Source organism: Dryobates pubescens, chromosome 24, assembly GCF_014839835.1.
Source record: "Dryobates pubescens isolate bDryPub1 chromosome 24, bDryPub1.pri, whole genome shotgun sequence".
Classification (NCBI taxonomy): Eukaryota; Metazoa; Chordata; class Aves; order Piciformes; family Picidae; genus Dryobates; species Dryobates pubescens.
The window spans coordinates 13,918,329-13,939,152 of record NC_071635.1 but is presented as its reverse complement, the minus strand read 5'-3'; the positions used below and the strand labels follow the sequence as shown (position 1 = coordinate 13,939,152).

Here is a 20,824-nt window from a genome sequence, read left to right as displayed (position 1 = left end):
ATTTATTTATTTTTTTCCCCAAACAATGCTCCAGGCAGAGAAATTCTGTTACCAGTCTGACTCCTTGCTTAAATGAAAATCAAGACAGTGGCAAAATAGAAACACAGGTGGAGTTAATGCAGTCCATACACTTCTGATCACTCATACCATGGTACATGTTGTTGTCGTTATCACAGTACCATATCATCACACATACACATGGACCCTACCACAGCATTACACATACAAAGGTGACTATTTTAGCATGCATGTGTAGCAAGGAATAGCTGCCATACTACTCTTACTAAGCTCTTTTAAGAGCTTTATAAAACTTCTGAGGTATAGAATGCATAATAATCAACGTTGTATCTAGCACAGGAAGCTGCTTCTCCCCTGACTTTAGGAGGCTCGTTAGACCAGTGACCATGACCAGAATTTACTATTCAAATTTCAATTTGTCAATAAGATGACAGGAAACTTTCTTTCTTAAGGGACAGCTGGACTTATCTCTTGGGGTTCTGGAAATCTGAGGAGAAAGGAACCCAGTTTAGGTGCTCATTTAGTCGTTGGAAAAATGGAGACTGTGTGAAACACAACCCATTCTTATTAGATATCCATCTAAGCCAAATGAATCCCTCCCAAAGCGACTCTCAGCCAGCTATGTAGGGAACCAATGTGATCAGCCTAGACTCGACGTCTGCACACAAGAAAAGTGTCCTTTACCTGACCAGCTGTGGTTTGCTCTATGTAACAGCACAATCTTCTATCAGTCCAAGTAGCTTATGAGGCTGCTTCTGTGACTTCAGTCTTTTTAACCTTTTCCTATAAGCTTGTTCTTTTTCAGTGTGGGCAACTTTTATTAGAACATACACCAATTTTGCTCTGGTTCTTAGTTGAAACACAGATTTAAATTCTGTCTCACTGGTTGGAATTGATTTCTAGGTAACTGCATTCCATTTAAAGGACCCCCAACCCCCCCCAAAAAAAGAAGAGAATGTTCTCATTATTTATCCTTGGCACAAACAAGGAAACTTCCTACATCCCTTATGATGGTGACCACCTCTTGTTTGCCAACAGTTTACTTCTTTTGCCTCAGAACTTCAAAAATCAGGCCACTGAAAATTTAGCATGCCTGCAAAAAAATGAAGCACACAAGAGTGAAGGAACCACATGAGGTTACAAAGGGCATAATAAATTGTGAGCATATCTGTGTGACTAGGAGCACTTAGAGCCCAGCCCCAGCTGCAGCCCTTGCTCTTATGGACTCACTTTCAAAGGATTCACTCAGGAGTTCCTCACCCTGTAGATGAATTCTTCTGTTTCTGTGGTATTTCATCAGACCAAAGCCCCAGCAAAAGTCACATGTGTTTTACATGAGCAAGTATGGCAAGGATTGTGATCTTTTATATCCTATCAAAATAAAGTGGGTGATCTAGAGAAGCTGGAAACTGACAATCAGTTCTAGAACCAAAATTATTAGTTCCTGTTTACTAGGATATACTTAAAATGGGAAAAATGCCCAAACTACAGAAATAAAATCTGAACACTACATTTATCTCACACAACTATGGAGGAATACATAACCAAAGCTGAAAATCCAACAGCACATCTATGATGCCAGTGCTTAAGGACTACCCATCATATCTAAGCAAAAAACGCTGGCATTTTTAAACTGAGGATTTTGTCTGGGTTTAAGTGAATGTTGCTGCTTCTTTCTTGACCACAAGCACCTGTGAAAACAAAAGACTTTGAAAAACCATGGCACATAAATCAGCCAGGCCTGTCATTTGCCTAGCTGATGGCAACAACTTACATTTCTCATTCTAAAAGGGCATTTCTGATTTACTTCACATTTTTTTAAAGTAATCTTTTGGAATCAACTTTTTAGTCTAACAGAATAGCTTTCAAATATGAATGGTTTGTAACCAATCTGATTTTGCAAGACCAGAAGTTTGAAGCAGTCTGAAATGCGGTCAAGAAAGCAGTTCATGCCAAAATGACAACAGGGAATCTAACAATCAGTATTCATCACTGATCATGACAAAAATACCACATACAATTCTGAAAGTCTACAATGCATGGCTGGTTGATATTCCCTCAATGAAATGTAGGTTAGGACTAGAGTTCAGGGACAGGCTTTACTCCTGCTACTCTTTCTTTTTGGTTTTTCCTTAAAAGGATTTCATGTGCAAGGTTCTCCTACACATAAGAAAGTTACCTGAAGATTTTAATTTTCCCCACATGCTTCAGAACAGCTCAACAATAAATGTCAATTGTCTTAAATATTCCATTAAGTGTTATTGGGTTTTTACACCTCAGACTAAATAACTGCAAAGTTGGATGTAACACAATGAGAAGTCTTTACTCTGTTAGAGGGCGACTGTGATGTGAATTCAGTGTTACCACATGGGCATCATTATCAGCAAATTATACCAAGAGGTTAAGCTATTGCTTACTCAGTGCTAGGACTGGACACCTCTCTCCACATATCAAGAAGAGATAACTCTACAGCCTGCTCGTCTACAAGGACTGGACGTTAAGATGCACAGAAAAAAAAGAAGTGGGGTTTGAGGCAGGGAGTGCCTAATAAAAAACCTGCCTCCATGTACTGGAAAGTACTTGTTGATAGAGAACCAGGGAGGGGGGAAAAAAGGGTATTTTAGTCTGAGGGTAACAAATTCATTTTTTAACATGCTGTATGTGGTCTGCTTTGAACACTCATCCTTTTGAGCTGATTCTTTTCCCATCTGCAGGACCCCATATCACCCATTAAGCAGAAAACTATGAACAAAGTGATGGCAAAACTACTCCTGTGTGCCAGCAATCTGGGACAGAAACAGCAAGCAATAGTAAAATTGTGGGCAGATAAATAAGTAACAAAGCAGATCTAACTCCAGCAAATGGAAGCCAAGGTTATGTAGTTTTTCTGTTCAAACTCACAGAACACCATGCAAGATGCATCTCAGGCAAACAATATTTTCAGGCAAGTTAATGTCTCTGTGATTAATTTCCCACACTCATTCCAAGAAGGGCTACTGTTCACTCACTGCAGTGGAATCTTTTTACTTTCAAAATCTTCTAATAGCAGGTATTCTTGCTCTTCTGAGAGCAAAGATGACCCTTGGCTGGTTCAAAAACATAGGAAAGATGAGGAAGACAGCATTTAGTATTTCAGTGTACCTCTCAAATCAGCCAGAAAAATAAAGGGGTGTATTTCCTTACGTAGGATCCAAATATGAACCTTAAAAATCTCACTAAATGCTCCAGTTGAACAATGCTCTCTCTCAAATCGGTGATCAGAGCATAAAACTGTTTAGACAAAACACTGCATGATTATTACAGCTGCAAATGCTGTGTCCAAGATATTCTCACAGCTGTATGTAGTGCACTGCATGACACCATAAGGAAGCATTTCAAAACTCTTAGTTCTGAAGCACCATAATTCTTACACTACTCAGAGGCAGATCAGAGAATTCCTCTATGCTTCAGTTACCTGCCTCACATAGGAAAAAATCAATCAATTAATTAAATCCCAAATGAATAAACTTTCAGTAATTCCCAGGTAATCTATAAAGTAATATGCAAAATTGGAATGGAAAATGTTTCAAAGTCCAAAGAGAAAATGTTATAGAAATAAACCACTCAAGCGACAATGGCTGCCTACTTCATTACATCTATTAAGCTCTGCACTTTACACTTAGGGGGAAAAAAAGGTTGCATGAGATATGCAGAAAAACTACACAGACTCTCACAGAATGCATCTGGTTTGAAGAGACCTCAAAGATTACCCAGTCCATTTCATTTTTTCTTCACCTGTAAGCTGTGGATTGGGGTAGTGCACAGAGTGACATCGAATTCATCATCTTGGTAACATACTAGGCAGGCAGACAAAGCTCTAAATTGCATAGGCAAAAGGTCTTTATCCTCTATGCTTCAGCCCAACCAGACATGACACAAACAGTCCTTACAGGTGGAACTGCAACTCCAGCATAACTAATATTCTGTATTTCCATTATTACAGCCTTCTTAATAAAAGGACTTAATTATTAAGTGAATTCAGCTAAATATAACACACTAATCCCATATAATCTCCAAGTAATCACAGTGTCTGTGCTTCACTGTCTTCAAATATTCCTATTAAAACCTAATTTATTTAAATAATTTCTGTATTCTCAAAGACTGTGTACAGTTGTCTCAGTTCCCTCAGCATTTTCTCTGCTGGAGCTTCTGCATTCCTCACCAGCCAAAGACCTTCTCTCCTGTGCCTCCAGTGTCTTCCTCATAAAATTTTGCAGGCTAATTCATGACTCTATCATGCACTGTTTCAGGCCCCCTTTTATGGCCTCCTCAGAATTTACTCCCTCTACTTCACAACCGTGGAAATCAGATCAGGAAGTCACATCCCAACCTTGATCCTCCCTAGACCTACACTTCATATGGTGTTAGAAATCCACTCTGTGCCCATCCCTCACAGAAACAAATGGGAACTCAGACATTCCAGATGAGCCAGGCTGCTGAAATAAGAAGTCAAGATTTCTTTAGCAAGCCATTCAGTAAAAGATGCCAGACTGTTTGGCAGGTACAGTGACATACCTCTGGGGCATCATCAGCTTCTAAACATCACAAAACACTGAAGTCTGTAACACCCAGAAGGCAGACACTGGATTTCCCCTTCACTTGCAGGAGATTATGGGGCATGCTGTGCCCCAAAGCCTCCTGCACATTCCATACTGCACATTCCATACTCTGGAGGAACTGTAGGGTCATTCCTCTCCTTCCTAAGAAAGACTGTAAAGGCTGCATAGCTTTCTACCATGTAATCACCAGAAGAAAAAAAAAAAAACACCAGAGCAGGAAACTCCCCAGGCACAACAGAGCAAGATAAAAATGCCAAGGGAGCAGAGAGCACACGGCACAGGTAAAACTGGCAGAGCATCAAGGTGTTGATGAAGAAGGCACCGCCACTAAAAGGTATGGCCCTAAGGGAGTATGTGAAATAATCAGGAAAACACTTTCAAGGGAAGCTCTCCTCAGCCTTCCATGTACTTGTCTGAAATCATAAAAAGATGACATTTTGTTTCTTTTTCTGGAAATACCCCAGTAGAATTTATTTTAAACTACTGCAGTAAAGAAGCTTGCTAGAGAGATTTATGCAGTTCTCCCATAGAATACCCAAGTTTGGAAGCAACCTCTGGAGATCATTTGCTCCGGCTCTCCCAGTATCTCTCTAACTAAAGCCAACCTTAATGTCAGGTGAGGCTCCTTAGGAGCTTGTCTAGTCAAGTTTGTTTGTGGCTGGTTTGTTGTTTTGTGAGGTTTGTTTATATGTCTGAGGACAGAGATTCCATTAAACCCTGGTCAGCCTACTCCACTGATGGCCACCATGGTCAGTACTTCAAGGCAGCTACCATAAATATCCTCCTATGCAGGACATGCTGCACCTCAGTTTAAGACAGAAGTAGCATTTGGAGAAATAAATATACATGTAATTCAGTAGTTCTCAATTCTTTCCTTAAATTTCCTATTGCATGCTTTTCTGGAGAACTAGCTGTGTGGGTAATCTTTGTTCAGTAAGAAATAAGGATTACTTGATCTTGGTTTTAAGTCTTTGTTATTTGGAAAAAGTTAAAATTCAGAATACAGCAATGGAGTAGTTTATGTCTCTTGTGCTCTTAGTTATGGTGAAATACTTATCTTTTATTCTTCCTTGAGAGTCTGAACCATTTGAGAATTGCTCTATTCAGTGATGTGGTAGCCTGGCAGGTGACAAATACCAGCATGTTTTACTGAGGCACCAAATACCAGCAGACAGAAAGGCTAAATTTCTCCATTTTTTTCTAGTCCTGGACTAAACACACAGGGTGGTGACTGAAGACAAAAATCACTGTGGCATACAAGCTACAATTAAGTGCTTGCATCACTGCATTGATCTGATACTCCACATGAGCAATTGCTGTCCACACTTTGAGGAAAGCAATATGGGTCTAGACCCGATCAAACAACTTAACTATTGCTGCACAAAGTTCAAGCACAGAAAGAGAAACAGCAGAAGGTACAGAGGGCTTTACCCTGCAGATTACATGTAACCAAATGTTCAAACAAGGGCTTCTGGGACAAGCACTCTTGGCTTGTAATAAAAATAATTATTACCCCCCCAAAAAAGCCACTCACCTCATAGGTTCAGGTTTTTTACTTTGACAGTTTATTAGCAGTAGGTAGTCTTGAGGATCTTCTTGACCAGAGGAAGACTCCAGTGGGGGGATGTTGATAAGCTGGTAAGGAGGAGGCAGGGAAGATTCTGCTTGTATGGAAGGCGGTGAAGTGTTGATGGGCAAAGGTAACTCAGCAGATGGTTGTAAAGAACTGACTGGTGGTTTCACAGCATCTGCAAACAGAGAAGGAAAGCATTTTTGTTTGGGGGGTTTTGTTTGCTTGTCTGGTTTGGGTTTGGGTTTTTTTGGTTTTTGCAATGAAGAAATAGCCTTACAAAACTACCAAACTTTTTTTCAACAGGAGAAAAGTCAGAGGATTCAATTCAGAGTTACAAAATCAGTGGACATAAGAACATTGGGACATTAATGTTTGTTTCAGATTGTGGCTAAATCTTTGCAGTCTCTTCATATTTTTTCAAACTGCAATCAATTTCAGTATGCCTTGGAAACTGAGGTTATGCCTTATTTAATGACTTCTTTAACCTGTTTTCTGGCCACAGAAAGAACAAAGATGCTGACAGCTGCAGTGAGACAGCTAAGAACACAAATCTGTTGTTTTAATCCAGAGAACTGGCCCACAGGTTACTACTTAAATATGGTAACCCAAGTCAGCACCTGCACATAGTCATCTCTTTCTGACCAAGGTCACTTCTACATTTGAGATTAGTCACCAGTCAAGAACTGACCTCTCTCAGTATCTGAAAAGCAACAGGAATAAAATATGCTGCTTCTGCAATAGAAGGTCCTGAGGACTTTACTAATAATGCAGAGGCACAGTAGGTACCATGTTGCACCAAGTCCCCTCATTACATACTCCCAACTTTTAATTTTAGTGCAATAAATGAAGTAGTTGTGGTTTGGTTGTGTTATTTAGTTTGGATGTTTGCTTTGGTGGTGTTTCTTTTGGAGGGCAAAAAGCAGGTGGTGTGTTTGGTTTTGGTTGGGTGGGTTTTTTGTGTTTTCTTTGGGTTTGTGTTTTGGGTTGTTTGGGGTTTTAAATTTTTGATGTTAATTCTTTTTGAGAATCTTGTCCCCAGAATTCTTAGCCACTTCATGTACATTCCAGACTAACTTCTTTTTCCCTTTCAAGGGCATGTATCCTGACTACTAAATTATCTGGGAGACTAGAAAAACATTGACACTGTCAAGCGTTAAACAATCTTTTAACTTTTTCATTGTTTTAATGATACATTGACTAAGAACAACATATTTAAGCAAATTGGTCCTCAATTATCAAGGGTCCCCTGTACTTGCAACTCACACATTGTACGTTCCAAGTTACACATCCCATGAACGGACGCCGATTATTAGCATTGTATAAACGAGCATGTGATTATAGAATGCAGACTGCTCCTGTCAGGCTTACAAGCCAGCTCTGCACTACAAAGTAACTTCATCCAGCTTCTGCTTCCCAACACTATGCTGGGAAGAACCAGAACATAGCCCTACTGCTTCCAGTTCAGTGTACGCTCGGTACAAGTGATTTAGATGTGGAAGTGGGAACAGCTTTGAACTCCCATGGCACTTACACCAGCTCCAAAATTAAATCCCACCACACCCATGTGGGTGGAAGAAGTCTAGGTATATGAAAATTCCTCAACTCAACCTACCTGAAAAGGTAGGATAACCTAAAGAAAAAAGTTTCTATAAAAGATTGTGCCTGACCTATCCATCCAAATAGCTACAACAAAGGCAAACCCAGACTGCACTCAGTGATCCCACACATGTGTAAAATAGCATTGTACTGTATATCCAAATATTAAAATATGAACAATTTTCCATTTAGTAATGTTTTTTAATCTCTTGAAATCTGAGCTATCTACTGGTATTCCTTCATTCCCCTAATACTGGGGTTCAACCTGAATGAATCTACAAAGCATGTATTTCTTGCTCCTGGAAAATGAGGTAGTGGGAGAAAGGACAAGTAGCTCTGTGCCCTGCCCCCTCCAAAACTGAGGGATGCAAGTGACTTGCTGCACAGGTAAGAGCAGAGAAGAAAGATTTCCTGCAGAGACACTATCATTCTTTGGCTGCACTAGCAGACAAGCTCCTCAATGGCTTCAGCGTACCACAGTCCCCACCCCTGTTCCTTGTCCCTGACTACACGATCCTCACGTCACTGGAGCTGCTTGGTGCCAAGTTCACACAAGGAGAAAAAAGAAATCAAACAGGATGTCGCTTCCAGGGAAGATGGGTGTGTCAATTAGACCACAGGTAGTCAGGAGAGCTCAACAGGTATACAGTAAGATGCATGCCTACGTGAGGCTGATGCATTTAAACAACCCATGCACAGCATTCCCAGGAAAAGTGACAAGATTCAGGGGTACCCTCCAAAGGAAAAATAAAACCAAGAGGCTCAAAAGAGGACCAAGCTTGGAGAACGAGCTACTTCCTTGAAGTAGTACAAAAACAGTGTGCATATGAAAGAAAAATAAACTAAAGGCTGCCTGCAGTTTGTCATTGGTGAAAGGAGACAAGGTGGCAAAGGCATTCAGATTATACATACTGGCTCAGATTTGTAGTCTCTGTTGCAGTCAGACTGAGCACAAGCAGCAGGCAAGCCTGCCATACTGCATCCAGCTTCTGGAGCTCTACAGCTCCAGGACACCTCAGTGTTGAGGCAGCATCCACAGCCTATACTGAGCAGCTGGCCTACACCCAACTTCTCTCTGACTTTGTCCTACCTCTTTTGAGAACACCTATATTTTTGACCTCTGCTACCATCCTATGGCAGTGAGCTCCACACTGTACTGTGTGTGGCATGAAGAAATACTTCCTTTTATCATAAACTTCCTACCTGGTAGTTTTACTTGATGTCCTTCAGCTCCCATCTTCAGAGAAGCAGTGAAAATTGCCTCCTCGGCATAAGCCCCATTGCCACCACCACTCAGTCGGTGCTGCTTAATTTCTTTGTATGACTGAAACCATTTCATTGCAAACCTGGTTTCCCTTCACCCTCACCTTTCCTAGCTCTATTATAAAAGACTTCCCAAGGAGGAAAACTAGCTATTGCATAAAATGCACCAAAATAAGTCTAGGACACACTTACTGACTTAAAGCCATCATTCATTGTGTTCCTATCCTAACCATGAGCCTTTTGATTGTTACTGAGTATTAAAGGTGACACTATCCAACTGGCCAGAAGGTTCATAATCTCTTCTCTGATCAAGGACCTGGGGCCAATTCATGTGAAAAGATCATTAGGGATCCTTTCCTTGTGGTGAGCTGCCTCATTTATTTTGATGCAGGGACCACTTGAGGCCTCCCACAGACTTGTTGTGTGGGTTTGTGTAGTTTGGGTGGGATTTTCTTCTGCAGTGGATAGAACACTGAAGTATTAAAATACCAACCTTCTGATCTGATATTCATCCTCGTACAGGCATTTTGTATGTGTGAATTGGTATAGGCTAATGCTTGACTTAAAGAGCAACTGAACTTAGTCTAAAGCACTTCACTGCTGGGCTACTTCATTTGCTTTACAGATTCAATGTATTTCAAAACTGGCTCTGAAGAAAAGAGAGATATTAACAACCTCCATCACTGAGCAAATGAGGGCTGTTTGCCTATCAGTACCCTCGCAAATACCCTCTTTAGCCACGTACCTCAGAAACTGATATTAAGAGTCTCTCCCAGCAGCCTATTCCGATTTCAAAGAGCAGAGTCATCACCTTGCTCCCCTTTGGACTAGCAGAGTTTTAGGGAAGGGGTCATCTGCACACCAAAGAGCGCTGCGAGTAATTTGGTTTGTTCCCAGAGCTCAGACGCTCGGACTGCTTTGAAATGACTGGGAGCTGGAAAAGCATCCAGAATATTTAACATGCAAATGAGTGTAACAAGAATCCTATTTTGTTTTTATAATTCCTGCATTCAGCACAGCTAAAACAAGCAGCTTTCTCAAAACAAGGCAAGTTTTATCTTTTCTTGGTTTGGTGGGAGCAGTTGCAAGCACATCCTCACCACAATGTATACTTCTCCCTCATAACCATTTTTGTATTTGCCTCCCTAACAGTCATAAAACTTGATGTAAAAAGAACTTTTTCTGAACTACAGAACTTTTCCTCAACTACATAAAACTCTCTTATTCCACATGTTCCTGTATCTGAGCTTTATGAGCAATCTAGAAGATCTGAGTGTGGGAGTTCACATTCAGGGCTGGTTTTGTGTTTTTTTCTGGTGGTGTTTTTTTAATGAGAGCAAAAAATAGTTCTCTTCATTCTGCCTTTTAATATTCTAATTATGTAAATACTTGAAATGTTCTCATAGTGAACAGAAGTCTCATTACAACAAGCATTCCTTTAGAATGTCAAAACTGAAATCAAAGTAAGAAAATGTGGTCTTTGCAGATTGGAGGTAGAAAGACTAAAATAGAACTGGGATTTCCCCATTGTACCAGGGAATCAACAATTCCATTACTACTTCTGAGATGTTTCTTTCAAACCATGTAGTATGATACAGATCTTATCATTATTGTGGCTGGAGAGTGGCCAGGTAGAGTGGGACCTGGGGGTACTGGTTGATAGAACAGTGTGGCCAGCAGGAGCAGGGAGGTCATTCTGCCCCTATACACTGCACTGGTTAGGCTGCACCTCCAGTACTGTGTCCAGTTCTGGGCCCCTCAGTTTAGGAAGGATGTTGACTTGCTGGAGCGTGTCCAGAAAAGGGCAACAAGGTTGGTGAGGGGCTTGGAGCACAAGCCCTATGAGGAGAGATTGAGGGAGCTGGGGTTGCTTAGTCTGGAGAAGAGGAGACTCAGGGGTGACCTTATTGCTCTCTACAACTACCTGAAGGGGGGTTGTAGACAGGCAGAGGTTGGTCTCTTCTCCCAGGCAACCAGTACCAGAACAAGAGGACACAGTCTCAGGCTGCGTCAGGGGAGGTTTAGGCTGGAGGTTAGGAGGAAGTTTTACACAGAGTGATTGCCCATTGGAATGGGCTGCCTGAGGAGGTGGTGGGGTCGCCGACGCTGGGGGTGTTCAGGGTGAGGCTTGACAGGATGCTTGGTTGTATGGTTTAGTTGATTAGGTGGTGTCGGATGATAGGTTGGACACGATGATCTCGAAGGTCTCTTCCAACCTGGTTAATTCTATTCTATTCTATTCTATAGTAGGGTGAACATGAGCCTAGGCAGCCAGGAGGACCAATGGCATCCTGGCCTGCATCAGGAACAGTGTGGCCAGCAGGAGCAGGGAGGTCATTCTGCCCCTGTACACAGCACTGGTCAGGCCACAGCTTGAGTCCTGTGTCCAGTTCTGGGCCCCTCAGTTTAGGAAAGATGTTGACTTGCTGGAATGTGTCCAGAGAAGGGCAGCAAAGTTGGTGAGGGGTTTGGAACACAAGCCCTGTGAGGAGAGGCTGAGGGAGCTGGGGCTGCTTAGCCTGGAGGGGAGGAGACTCAGGGGTGACCTTATTGCTGTCTACACCTGAAGGGAGGTTGTAGCCAGGTGGAGGTTGGTCTCTTCTCCCAGGCAACCAGCACCAGAACAAGAGGACACAGTCTCAAGCTGCACCAGGGCAGGGTTTAGGGTGGGGGTTAGGAAGAAGTTCTACACAGAGAGAGTGATTGTCCATTGGAATGGGCTGCCTGGGGAGGTGGTGGAGTCACCATCATTGGAGGTGTTCAGGAGGAGACTTGTTAGGGTGCTTGGTTGCATGGTTTAGTTCATTAGGTGGTGTTGGATGATGGGTTGGATGTGATGATCTTGAAGGTCTCTTCCAACCTGGTTTATTCTATTCTATTCTAAAACAACTGATGGACAATATCAGAGTACTAACTCCGAACAAAAATTCAGAGACACAACAGTAAGAGTCATAAAAAACCCATGCCAAACTCTACTCCACTCCTTAAAAGAACCTTTTTCTTTTTCCCCTGGTTTTGCTGACAAGCACAGACCAACAAGCACTTGCTGTATTTGCACACTGAACTCAAGAGATGTGAGCCAGATCCAGCCCAGAAGATGCATGGACACGTTAGTCTGGGTTTGGTTTTTATCATAAGGTTACAATCAATATGAAATCTATGAAGTGATTCTGAACCCTGAGAAAATCCTTTAAAATACTTTAACAAAAACTTTCTCTGCACTTCCTAAGCTTGTTTTCTTAGTTTAATATAATCTCAACATCTCTCTTCTTCCAAGGATAAATATGATATCCTAAAGACCACTAAAGAAGAACTCAGCAGTTGCTCGCTGTGAATTATGCTCAAGACAACTCTGCCTCCTGCATCCAAACCATAAACATAACTCTCTTCCTACCACATACTGAAGTCTCCAGCTTTCAGCACTGAGACCTGAAGTTTAGTACTTACTATTTGCAGTTCCCCTCATTTTTAAGATGCACTTTTGGTTATCTGTTTAAAATTTGAAAATACCAAAAGTATTTCCATTCAGAATTTCTTCCCCCCCTCCACCTGCAATTTTCTTTTGAACACAATTCATCCAAAAGGGGAGGGGGGGAACATCTGTAGCCTGTTACTTGCATCTTCAGAGGGGACACAGGCTGGGTGATGTAGCAAATATAATCAAGGAGTCCTGTTATAGACCTACTTCTGTAAGTGCTGGTGAAGAGAAACAACAGAGCTCAGCACATGAAAACATTTGGGGTTGCTCTTCACTAAAAAGGCCCACAGCTGTCCTCAGCAGAGCAGGCTGCCCTGCCACATGGTGAGCTTTCCCAGCTGAGGCTGCAGCATACTGTCTGGAACCACAGGCACCTCAAGTGCCTCAGAGAGGTTTTTCAGTACTCCACACACTGCCTCACAGCACCTCACAACTCCAGAACTAGCCAAGTGCAGAACAGTTTTCCAACCCACCCTCTTGCAATTCCCTCCTAACAACTCATCAGGTGATGTTAATGCCACAAAAGATGTGCAGCAGGAATCAGGGGAAATTAAGTTAATTAGCTGGGCATATTAGACTCCATTTAATTTTTCCTCAAGGAAGAGTAGAATCACCTTCCATATGAATTTCTGTCACATGCAACTGGCAGCTTAAGATGTTAACCCTAAACACTCATGATTAAGACTCTGACTGCACTCTTCATACTAAATTGTATCTTTTTTATGCATGTGTTTTCTTCTCAGATGCTTGCAAGGGAAGTTCTGCAGCTGCAGGTTGTGCTCTACTCATCTTCTCACTCACTTACTCATCTTTAAACTGCTTCATCTGAAGTCAGAGACATCTTAGTCCTCCTTGCTCTCTCCTCTTTCCCCTTTGGATAATGGGCAACAATTATTTCAGCCTTTGTCTCCCTTTACTCGGCTCTTTATCCATCAGCTACAACCACAACCCAACCTGCTATGCCAAACCTCAGGTCCTTCTGTAGTCCCACTTCTAATTTCATTATTTCTCTGCAGTTTTGACAGATGAAAACTTGCAACTGACAGCCTCCTTGACCTTCTATCCTCACCTGTCTCTAAGAGATATATACACCTAAGAGATACAAAAAAAATCAACTTGTCCTTAAGTGCATCATCTCTATAGTGCAGCTTTGTTGCAAAGACATTTTAAGCTTCTTACTATCATTGCACTTCTCTCTACACTCCTCCAGAGTCCCCCTTCCTTCATCCGAAAACTCCTGCTATTTCTCCTCACTTTGGGCCCTGTTCATGACCAAGGACTCTAAAATTCATCATGCATCATTCAGGTAGTGATTTTGATCTGCAAAGTGTGCCAGTCTCTATCATTCACTTGTTAAAGGCTGTCAGAGAACAATTTTTATTTCTTACAGGCAGACACTTCAAGCAGCAAGGGCACCCTGAACACCTCTAATGTCAACCATTTATCAAAGACCCAATGAAACATTTCCTAGCAATCCTGCAGCTCAAGAGTGGTCCAACAGCTGAAGCACCAAGATGACTTTTCTGTCACAATGATCAAAACCACCTTATATGCTTTCACTTCTTCCCAAGCCTCTGCTCCTAAGTTGGCATCTCTTGCTGCAAAGAGGATGTTCTTGGTGGCAGAGCCAGTTTTCTGCTCCATGTTTGCTTTACAGGCAGCACAGGGATATCCTGACCTGATACAGAGATCTCCACCACAGCACAGCAGCAGTGATGCCCAACCACACAGCATCAGAGAGAATAAAATGCCAGGGTCAGAAGGGGGAGGAACATTCATCCTGCCAGCCACTGACACTGCACTCCAGCTATTATATCATATCAGGCAGTGATAGGACTAGGGGGAATGGAATGAAGCTGGAGGTGGGGAGATTCAGGCTGGATTTGAGGAGGAAGTTCTTCACCACAAGAGTGGTGAAGCCCTGGAATGGGTTGTCCAGGGAAGTGGTTGGGGCGCCGTCCCTGGAGGTGTTTAAGACCAGGCTGGATGAGACTCTGGCCAGGCTGATCTAGTGTGGGGTGTCCCTGCCCATGGCAGGGGGGTTGGAACTAGATGATCCTTGTGGTCCCTTCCAATCCTGACTGATACTATGATACGATTATCAGCCTGCAGCACAGGTATTATCAGATCTCAACTTGAAAAAATCCCAATGGTCATCTGAAAATATTTTTACTGTTCAAAATGCAGAAGATATGGCACACACCAGAGAGCAGCTGCCTGAACACAAACACTACAAACTTAGGCCTTGTGTGTGAAACAATCTGTAGCTCTTTCAAAGTATGGTCCTTATGACAACAAAACCCCCCTTTCTTTACCACATGTAATTTTCTGTGTAAATGTAATTGTAGATTTCAGTGTCTTGTTCTTCCCTTCCACCCCCCACCCTGCCTTCTTCTTGACTTTGCTATTTTTTCTGGTTTACTTGGTTACTGCTATCTTTATTCAAAAGAGTACATGCAAGTAACATGTTTGCATAGAGTAAGAATATTTCCTTCTTCCTCTGCTCTGCAGAACAAGCCACTCACTAAATGACAGAAACATGGAGCTGGATCACTTAAAAAACATTCATCACAGATGTCTACTGAATTCCAGGGAAGGGCTTTCGCAGCCAGTGTTTAAATATCCTTAGAAAGCTTTCTATGTATGTAAACAGAAACAAAGGACTTCTCTCTTCAGATAACAACTGATCCGTGCCCTGCTTATCACAGCTTTTTACACTCTGAAATTCACCTCTTCCATCAGTATTATCACAGTATCACCAAGGTTGGAAGAGACCTCAAAGATCATCGAGTCCAACCTGTCACCACAGACCTCATGACTAGACCATGGCACCAAGTGCCACGTCCAATCCCCTCTTGAACACCATTTTCCTGCCAGGGAAACCAAAAGTTTTTAAACCCTTCAACCCTTCTCCCTATTTATCACTTTCAAGAATCCATTTCCTCTATATCTACCATTCTTTAAACATTTCTCTTATCCTTCTGGATGTTCAGGCCCACATGCTGAGGTCTGTACAGCACCAGGCAGAGAATAACAGTTGTGTCCCATATCTGGGTAGTCTCTCTGTCCCAGATCATCTTTACTGGAGCTGAAAGCACACGCCACATTTTTGCTTACATTTTTACCCCCCCCTAAATGAATTAGGATGTTATGATCTTACTGAGAAAATATGAATGTTAGAAGTACAGTATGAAGCTCAGTGGCAAAGCTAAAGCTCGTGCTTGCATGTAGCTCCTTCCCCCTTTGCATGTGCATTTTAAAGAGATGCATGCTGCAGGTACAAGCATTTTTCAGCTACAGTTTGAAAGCCAGAAGCACTACCTGAAAAAAAAATAAAATAGAGAAACCAAACACAAATTTCTTTACAAAAGTAGAGTTATTTAGGTTATTAAAAAAAAGGTATTTCTTTCCTGTTTCCATCTTACTAGAAGTTTAAAAGACCTAAATAACTGTAAACCCTTCCTTAAAAGAAGTCCCTACAGAAAGGCATAGCTGTAATAAATCCATTACAGATGACACTATACTATGATGCAACCAGAAAGCTGGAGACTAAATGGCTTGTAAATATGAGTAAAGAACATAAATTTATCTGCTCAGACCAAATACAAATGGAGCTTTGCAGGTCTGCAGAACAAACAGATTTCATGAGCGTGAATCAGTTTCTAGTTGGAAGATCACAACAAAGCATAAAAGAGTTCAAAATTACTGTGATTGCTTGTTTTTAAGAAAAGCAATAAAATAGAAACTTGGCATCCTAGGAGTTTCTGAGTCTTCACTAAGAATGGAATCATAGAATGGCTTAGGTTGGAAGTGATCTCAGAGATCATCTACTCCAAATCGCCTGCCACGGGCAGGGACATCTCTCAGCTAGTCTTGGTTGCCAAGGCCTCATCCAACCTGGCCTTAAACACCTCTGGGGAAGGAGCATCCACAACAGTTCTGGGCAACCTATTCCAGAGTCTCACCACCCTTGCACTAAAGAACTTCTTCCCAAGATCCAGTCTAAATCTACTCTCCTTCACCTTAAAAGCATTCCTCCCTTGTCCTGCCACTAGACACCCTTATGAAAAGTCCCTCTCCAACCTTCCTGTAGGCTCCCTTCAGGTACTGGGAGGCAGCTATAAGAAAGGCACAGCTCAGAGCTAGTCTGAAGCAATCATTAGGTTTTTGGTCTCTTCATAGTTATGAGTTAACTCTCCCTCATTCCTCCTTAAACAACAACTCCATATTAATTATCTATTAGTATCATCACCTCAATTTCTTCTTTTGTAAATTCAAAGAGACAATGGGACAGGGATTCCCAATGAGCAGCAGCAGGCAAAACAGGCTAGTGGTGGCCCCAGTCCTTGATCATGCATTTGGGTTGGAAGGAACCTCCCAAATCATCTTAGATCCAACGCCCCTGGCATGGGCAGGGACACCTTCCACTAGATCAAGTTGCTCAAAGACTGAAGCAAAATCTAGTTTTGGTGCAAACAGCCAGTGAGAGCATAGTAAGTCAGAGTGGGTCCAGAGGAGGCCATGAAGATGATCAGAATGCAGGAGCACCTCTCCTACAGAGACAGACTGAGGGAGCTGGGGTTGTTCAGCCTGAAGAAGAGAAGTTTCAGGGACACCTTAGAGTAGCCTTCCAGGGTGGTACAGGAGGGCTGGAAAGGGACTTTTTACAGTGAGACAGAGAAGAAGGAAATTCTTCCCCACAAGGGTTATGAGACTCTGAAACAGGTTGCCCAGAGATGTTGTGGAAGCTCCAAGCCTGGAATTGTTCAAAGCTAGGCTTGATGGGGCCTTGAGAAACATGATCTAGTAGGAGGTGTCCCTGCCCACAGCAGGGGTGTTTGAGCTAGATGATCTTTAAGGTCCCTTCCAATGCAAACTGTTCTACAATTCTATGATTTATTCTAATGGCCTCGCACTCATAGCATGTTTCATCTTCAAAACATAATGTAATGTCAGCAGAAAATTAAGGACAAGCAACACACCAGCTCTCAGCAAGGAAAGGCCTATTGGCTTTGAGGGGATCCCACCTCTCCATCCCATGCCATGAGCACATGCTCTTTTGTGCTCTCACATAGACAAGAGCTGTGAGGTAAACATTTCCTCCTTACTTTCCAGGTTCCTAGCTTGTCCCCAGAACCAATGATTTGTGAGCACCTCCTGCTCACAGCTGTATTATCCACTGAGAAGAAACCACTTGCCTAGCTCTCTCCCTGAGGTAAGGGCTGCCTGGCAGAATGAGCACCGAATCACATGGCAGTTACTCTTAGAAACGTGCTGTGGGTAGTCTCGATTACGTTCAGGATGGCACAAAACATGCTGCAACTGTCAAAACAGGTACTCTTCACTCAATTTGCTAGTGGAGTGGTAATTCAGAGGCTACATTTTGGTGACAATTTTAGTTCACAACTGCAACAACGAGCAAGAAAAGGGCTGCTCTTCAGAAAGCAACAATATTTTTCAGCCATTTCTGAAGATATAGCAGGAGTAGATGTTGGCTTTTCTTTCCCTTGTTTCCCCTCAATCCACAGCCCTGCAAGAAACAGGGCTTTAATTCTAGCACCTTTAGCAAGGCATGCTTCGTTTATAACCCTCTTACCACTCCTGTTTAATCTTTTCTTGGGCCCATGCACACAGCTATAGCAAGTCATGCAACCCACTAATCTCCACAAAGAATGCAGGAATATTAAGCAAACAAATAAGGATGGATTCAGGGCAAGCAATGGCCACAAGGTATTTGTAGGAATTAAACACACCACCCTGTCACCTGCAAGCTGCTTTCACACAGTGTCTGTTTTGGGAGGATTAGGCTGGGTAGTGGAGAACTACAAGTTATTTTTTCTTTGTCTCTGCCAGTGGGGGGTGGATTTATTTTTCTTTCCAAGTTGCAAAGCACAGGCAGAAATGGTAATATTAGAAACCTGACATTTTGCACTCATTCCTGCTTGCATAACCATGTGTTTTTATACCAAATGGGATTCCTTTGATGATTATGATGATCTTCTGGTTTGCATGATTTTACTTGAAGATTTTTTTCCTCTGCTCTCAAGATCTAACATCATGCAAAACAGAATAGCATCATCCAGGTTCTACGGCACACTTGTAACAACTTCTTAGTATCTCCTCCTGTTCTGCTTACTTTTTTCAGAGTAGCAAAGGAGTTTCACAGTCAACACATACAAGTTTTAAAATAAATGCCAGCTAAAGATAGTCATCTGATCTTTGAAACATTATTTGCATGTAGGCATTGCACTTTCTCAGAAAAATGAAGAGGACTTACCCTCATCTGTAGGGTTGAACCCACAGATATCACAGATACATCGAACCCACTTATTCATCTCCTCCTCGCTGTCTGCTACCAGATAGAAAACTCTGTCTATAGTGTTGATATCAAAAATATAACTGTTTTCAAACTCTTTCTTGTTGAATGTTAATCCAGCATCCACTTGTTGACACAAATTTAAGTCAATAATTCGGATTGGTTTCTTGGCGTGGTCATTTTTGTAGTATTCCAGTACGTCTGGGTCCCCTGTTAGGCGTCCGCTGCGAAGCACAAACCATCTCCTTTTCCATGCCTGCAAATTGGAGAGGAACAAAAGGACAAAGATTACAGGGAAGAAATCATACTTCATGACCATATGCCTTGTGGCTGGTTTCAGCCTGAGTTTAACCAAGTAATAATAAGCATTTCAGTTATAATTCTGAGAGATTATACACCTGTTGCCCTCATTTAGCACAACCTGTGTATTTTTTACAGCTGTGGATGAGGGGATTAGTGATGTTGTATTTTAAAGTTTATTTCTTTTGTATTTGAGATTTGGTTTTAAGAAGGGGACGTAACTAAAGCATTGTTTACAAAACAAGAAAGGAAGAACCCAGGAAAGAGAAAAAGGGAAAGGGGACCAGGAGAGGCGGGGGGGGAAAGCATACACTAAAACTCCTAAAGGAAGCTGATGTGGGGATGAGGAGAACAAAATGAAACCTATCTTTAAGCATGTCATTTCCAATATCTGCTGCTTTGAGATGACATATTTTAACTATTCTTCACTGATACTCAATGATATCTACCTGTATTTGAAGAACAGACAACGCTCACTTCATACAGTTGCTGCTATAGTAGAACTCTACACTTACTACCTCATCATACTTCCACAAGAATACTTCTCACAGAAAAGGAGATACATTATTATTTTGGAAACTAATGTTAGAGAGATAGGGATGGAGAGAATGACCAAACAGTACAGTTCTACCACATAAAAAGTCTCTGTGGAAAATATGTCCACAGAAGAACTAATCTGACACCATGCTTGTTTTACCACTCTTGCTGCTGCTGCAGAGACAAAGAAGCTGGTCCAGGAGAGAAGCAAGACTAAAAGCCCCATCTTCCAACTAATCCTCAACTGCCTTTCATTCCCATGGACCTCCATTATCCAGCATAATTCCCACTGAAGACATTAAACAAAGCAACTAATGCTTGCATATAACATCCCTGTGTTACCAACAGCATCTTTATTTCCCCACTTAATTGCATTTTGGTTCCTTAGCTCTACCAGAAAAGAAGGAAATCAGCAAGGCTGGTCCCAGAAAAGGTCAAGATGTGATGTCCTTTACACACTGGGATACAGATTTGAACATAAGACTTTCTTACTCAGTGTTAGGGAAAGATTCAGACTCATTTTCCTGAGGCACAAGACTGTTTCCATCCAATGTTGAGAGTGAACTGCACTGCCATCTTCCAGCTCCAAACTAGTCCTGTCAGCTTTTCACTAGTCTCACAAACCCCTCATTGTCCCTCATGGGCATGCCTTTTTTGGGTATCAAGCTTAGGAAGCTATTATGAGAAGACAATACAGACAAACAGGAGAAGGGGAAAAGTGCCAGACAATTCAGGCTTGTGACCCATTCCCCAACTACCAAGCCTCTAAGAGTTACTTGATTTTAAGCTAATTTTCATACTTTATTAATAAAGTATATTCATTGTAGTTCTGAACACATCATCTGCCTTTGAATGCTGACCCATGTGCATCAAGTCAAGGTCTCAAGCAATTTTTTCCACCATCTCAGGAAGCTGAACTGGGTAACAGCAAACCACAGAAGTAGAAGATGTAACAGATGAAACCCCTTCACTTCAGATTTCAAATGTGACCATCTTCTAGGAGCCCAGCTGATAACCACTGTTTAACAGCGACCCAAAACCAGCAGCAAAGCTTGTTTTGCTTCCTGTTTCCAAACCAAGTGACAAATTATATGCTGGGATAACAGGAAACAGCAGTATCAGAAGCTCTCCTTCCAAACAAGGTT

The 20,824-nt window shown here is 42.0% G+C and overlaps 1 protein-coding gene across 5 annotated transcripts in view; it reads right to left on the bottom strand.

Annotated features, from left to right (window-relative positions):
* Window positions 1-20,824, bottom strand: part of GAB1 (GRB2 associated binding protein 1) — a 103,408-nt gene that overhangs the window by 24,537 nt on the left and 58,047 nt on the right. For all 5 annotated transcript variants that reach the window (XM_054172496.1, XM_054172493.1, XM_054172492.1 and 2 more), the window contains exons 2-3: window positions 18,804-19,098; window positions 6,151-6,364 (exon numbers count right to left, since the gene is read on the bottom strand). In XM_054172496.1, coding sequence (XP_054028471.1) covers window positions 6,151-6,364; window positions 18,804-19,098 — 509 coding nt within the window. The remainder of the gene's footprint in view (window positions 1-6,150; window positions 6,365-18,803; window positions 19,099-20,824) is intronic.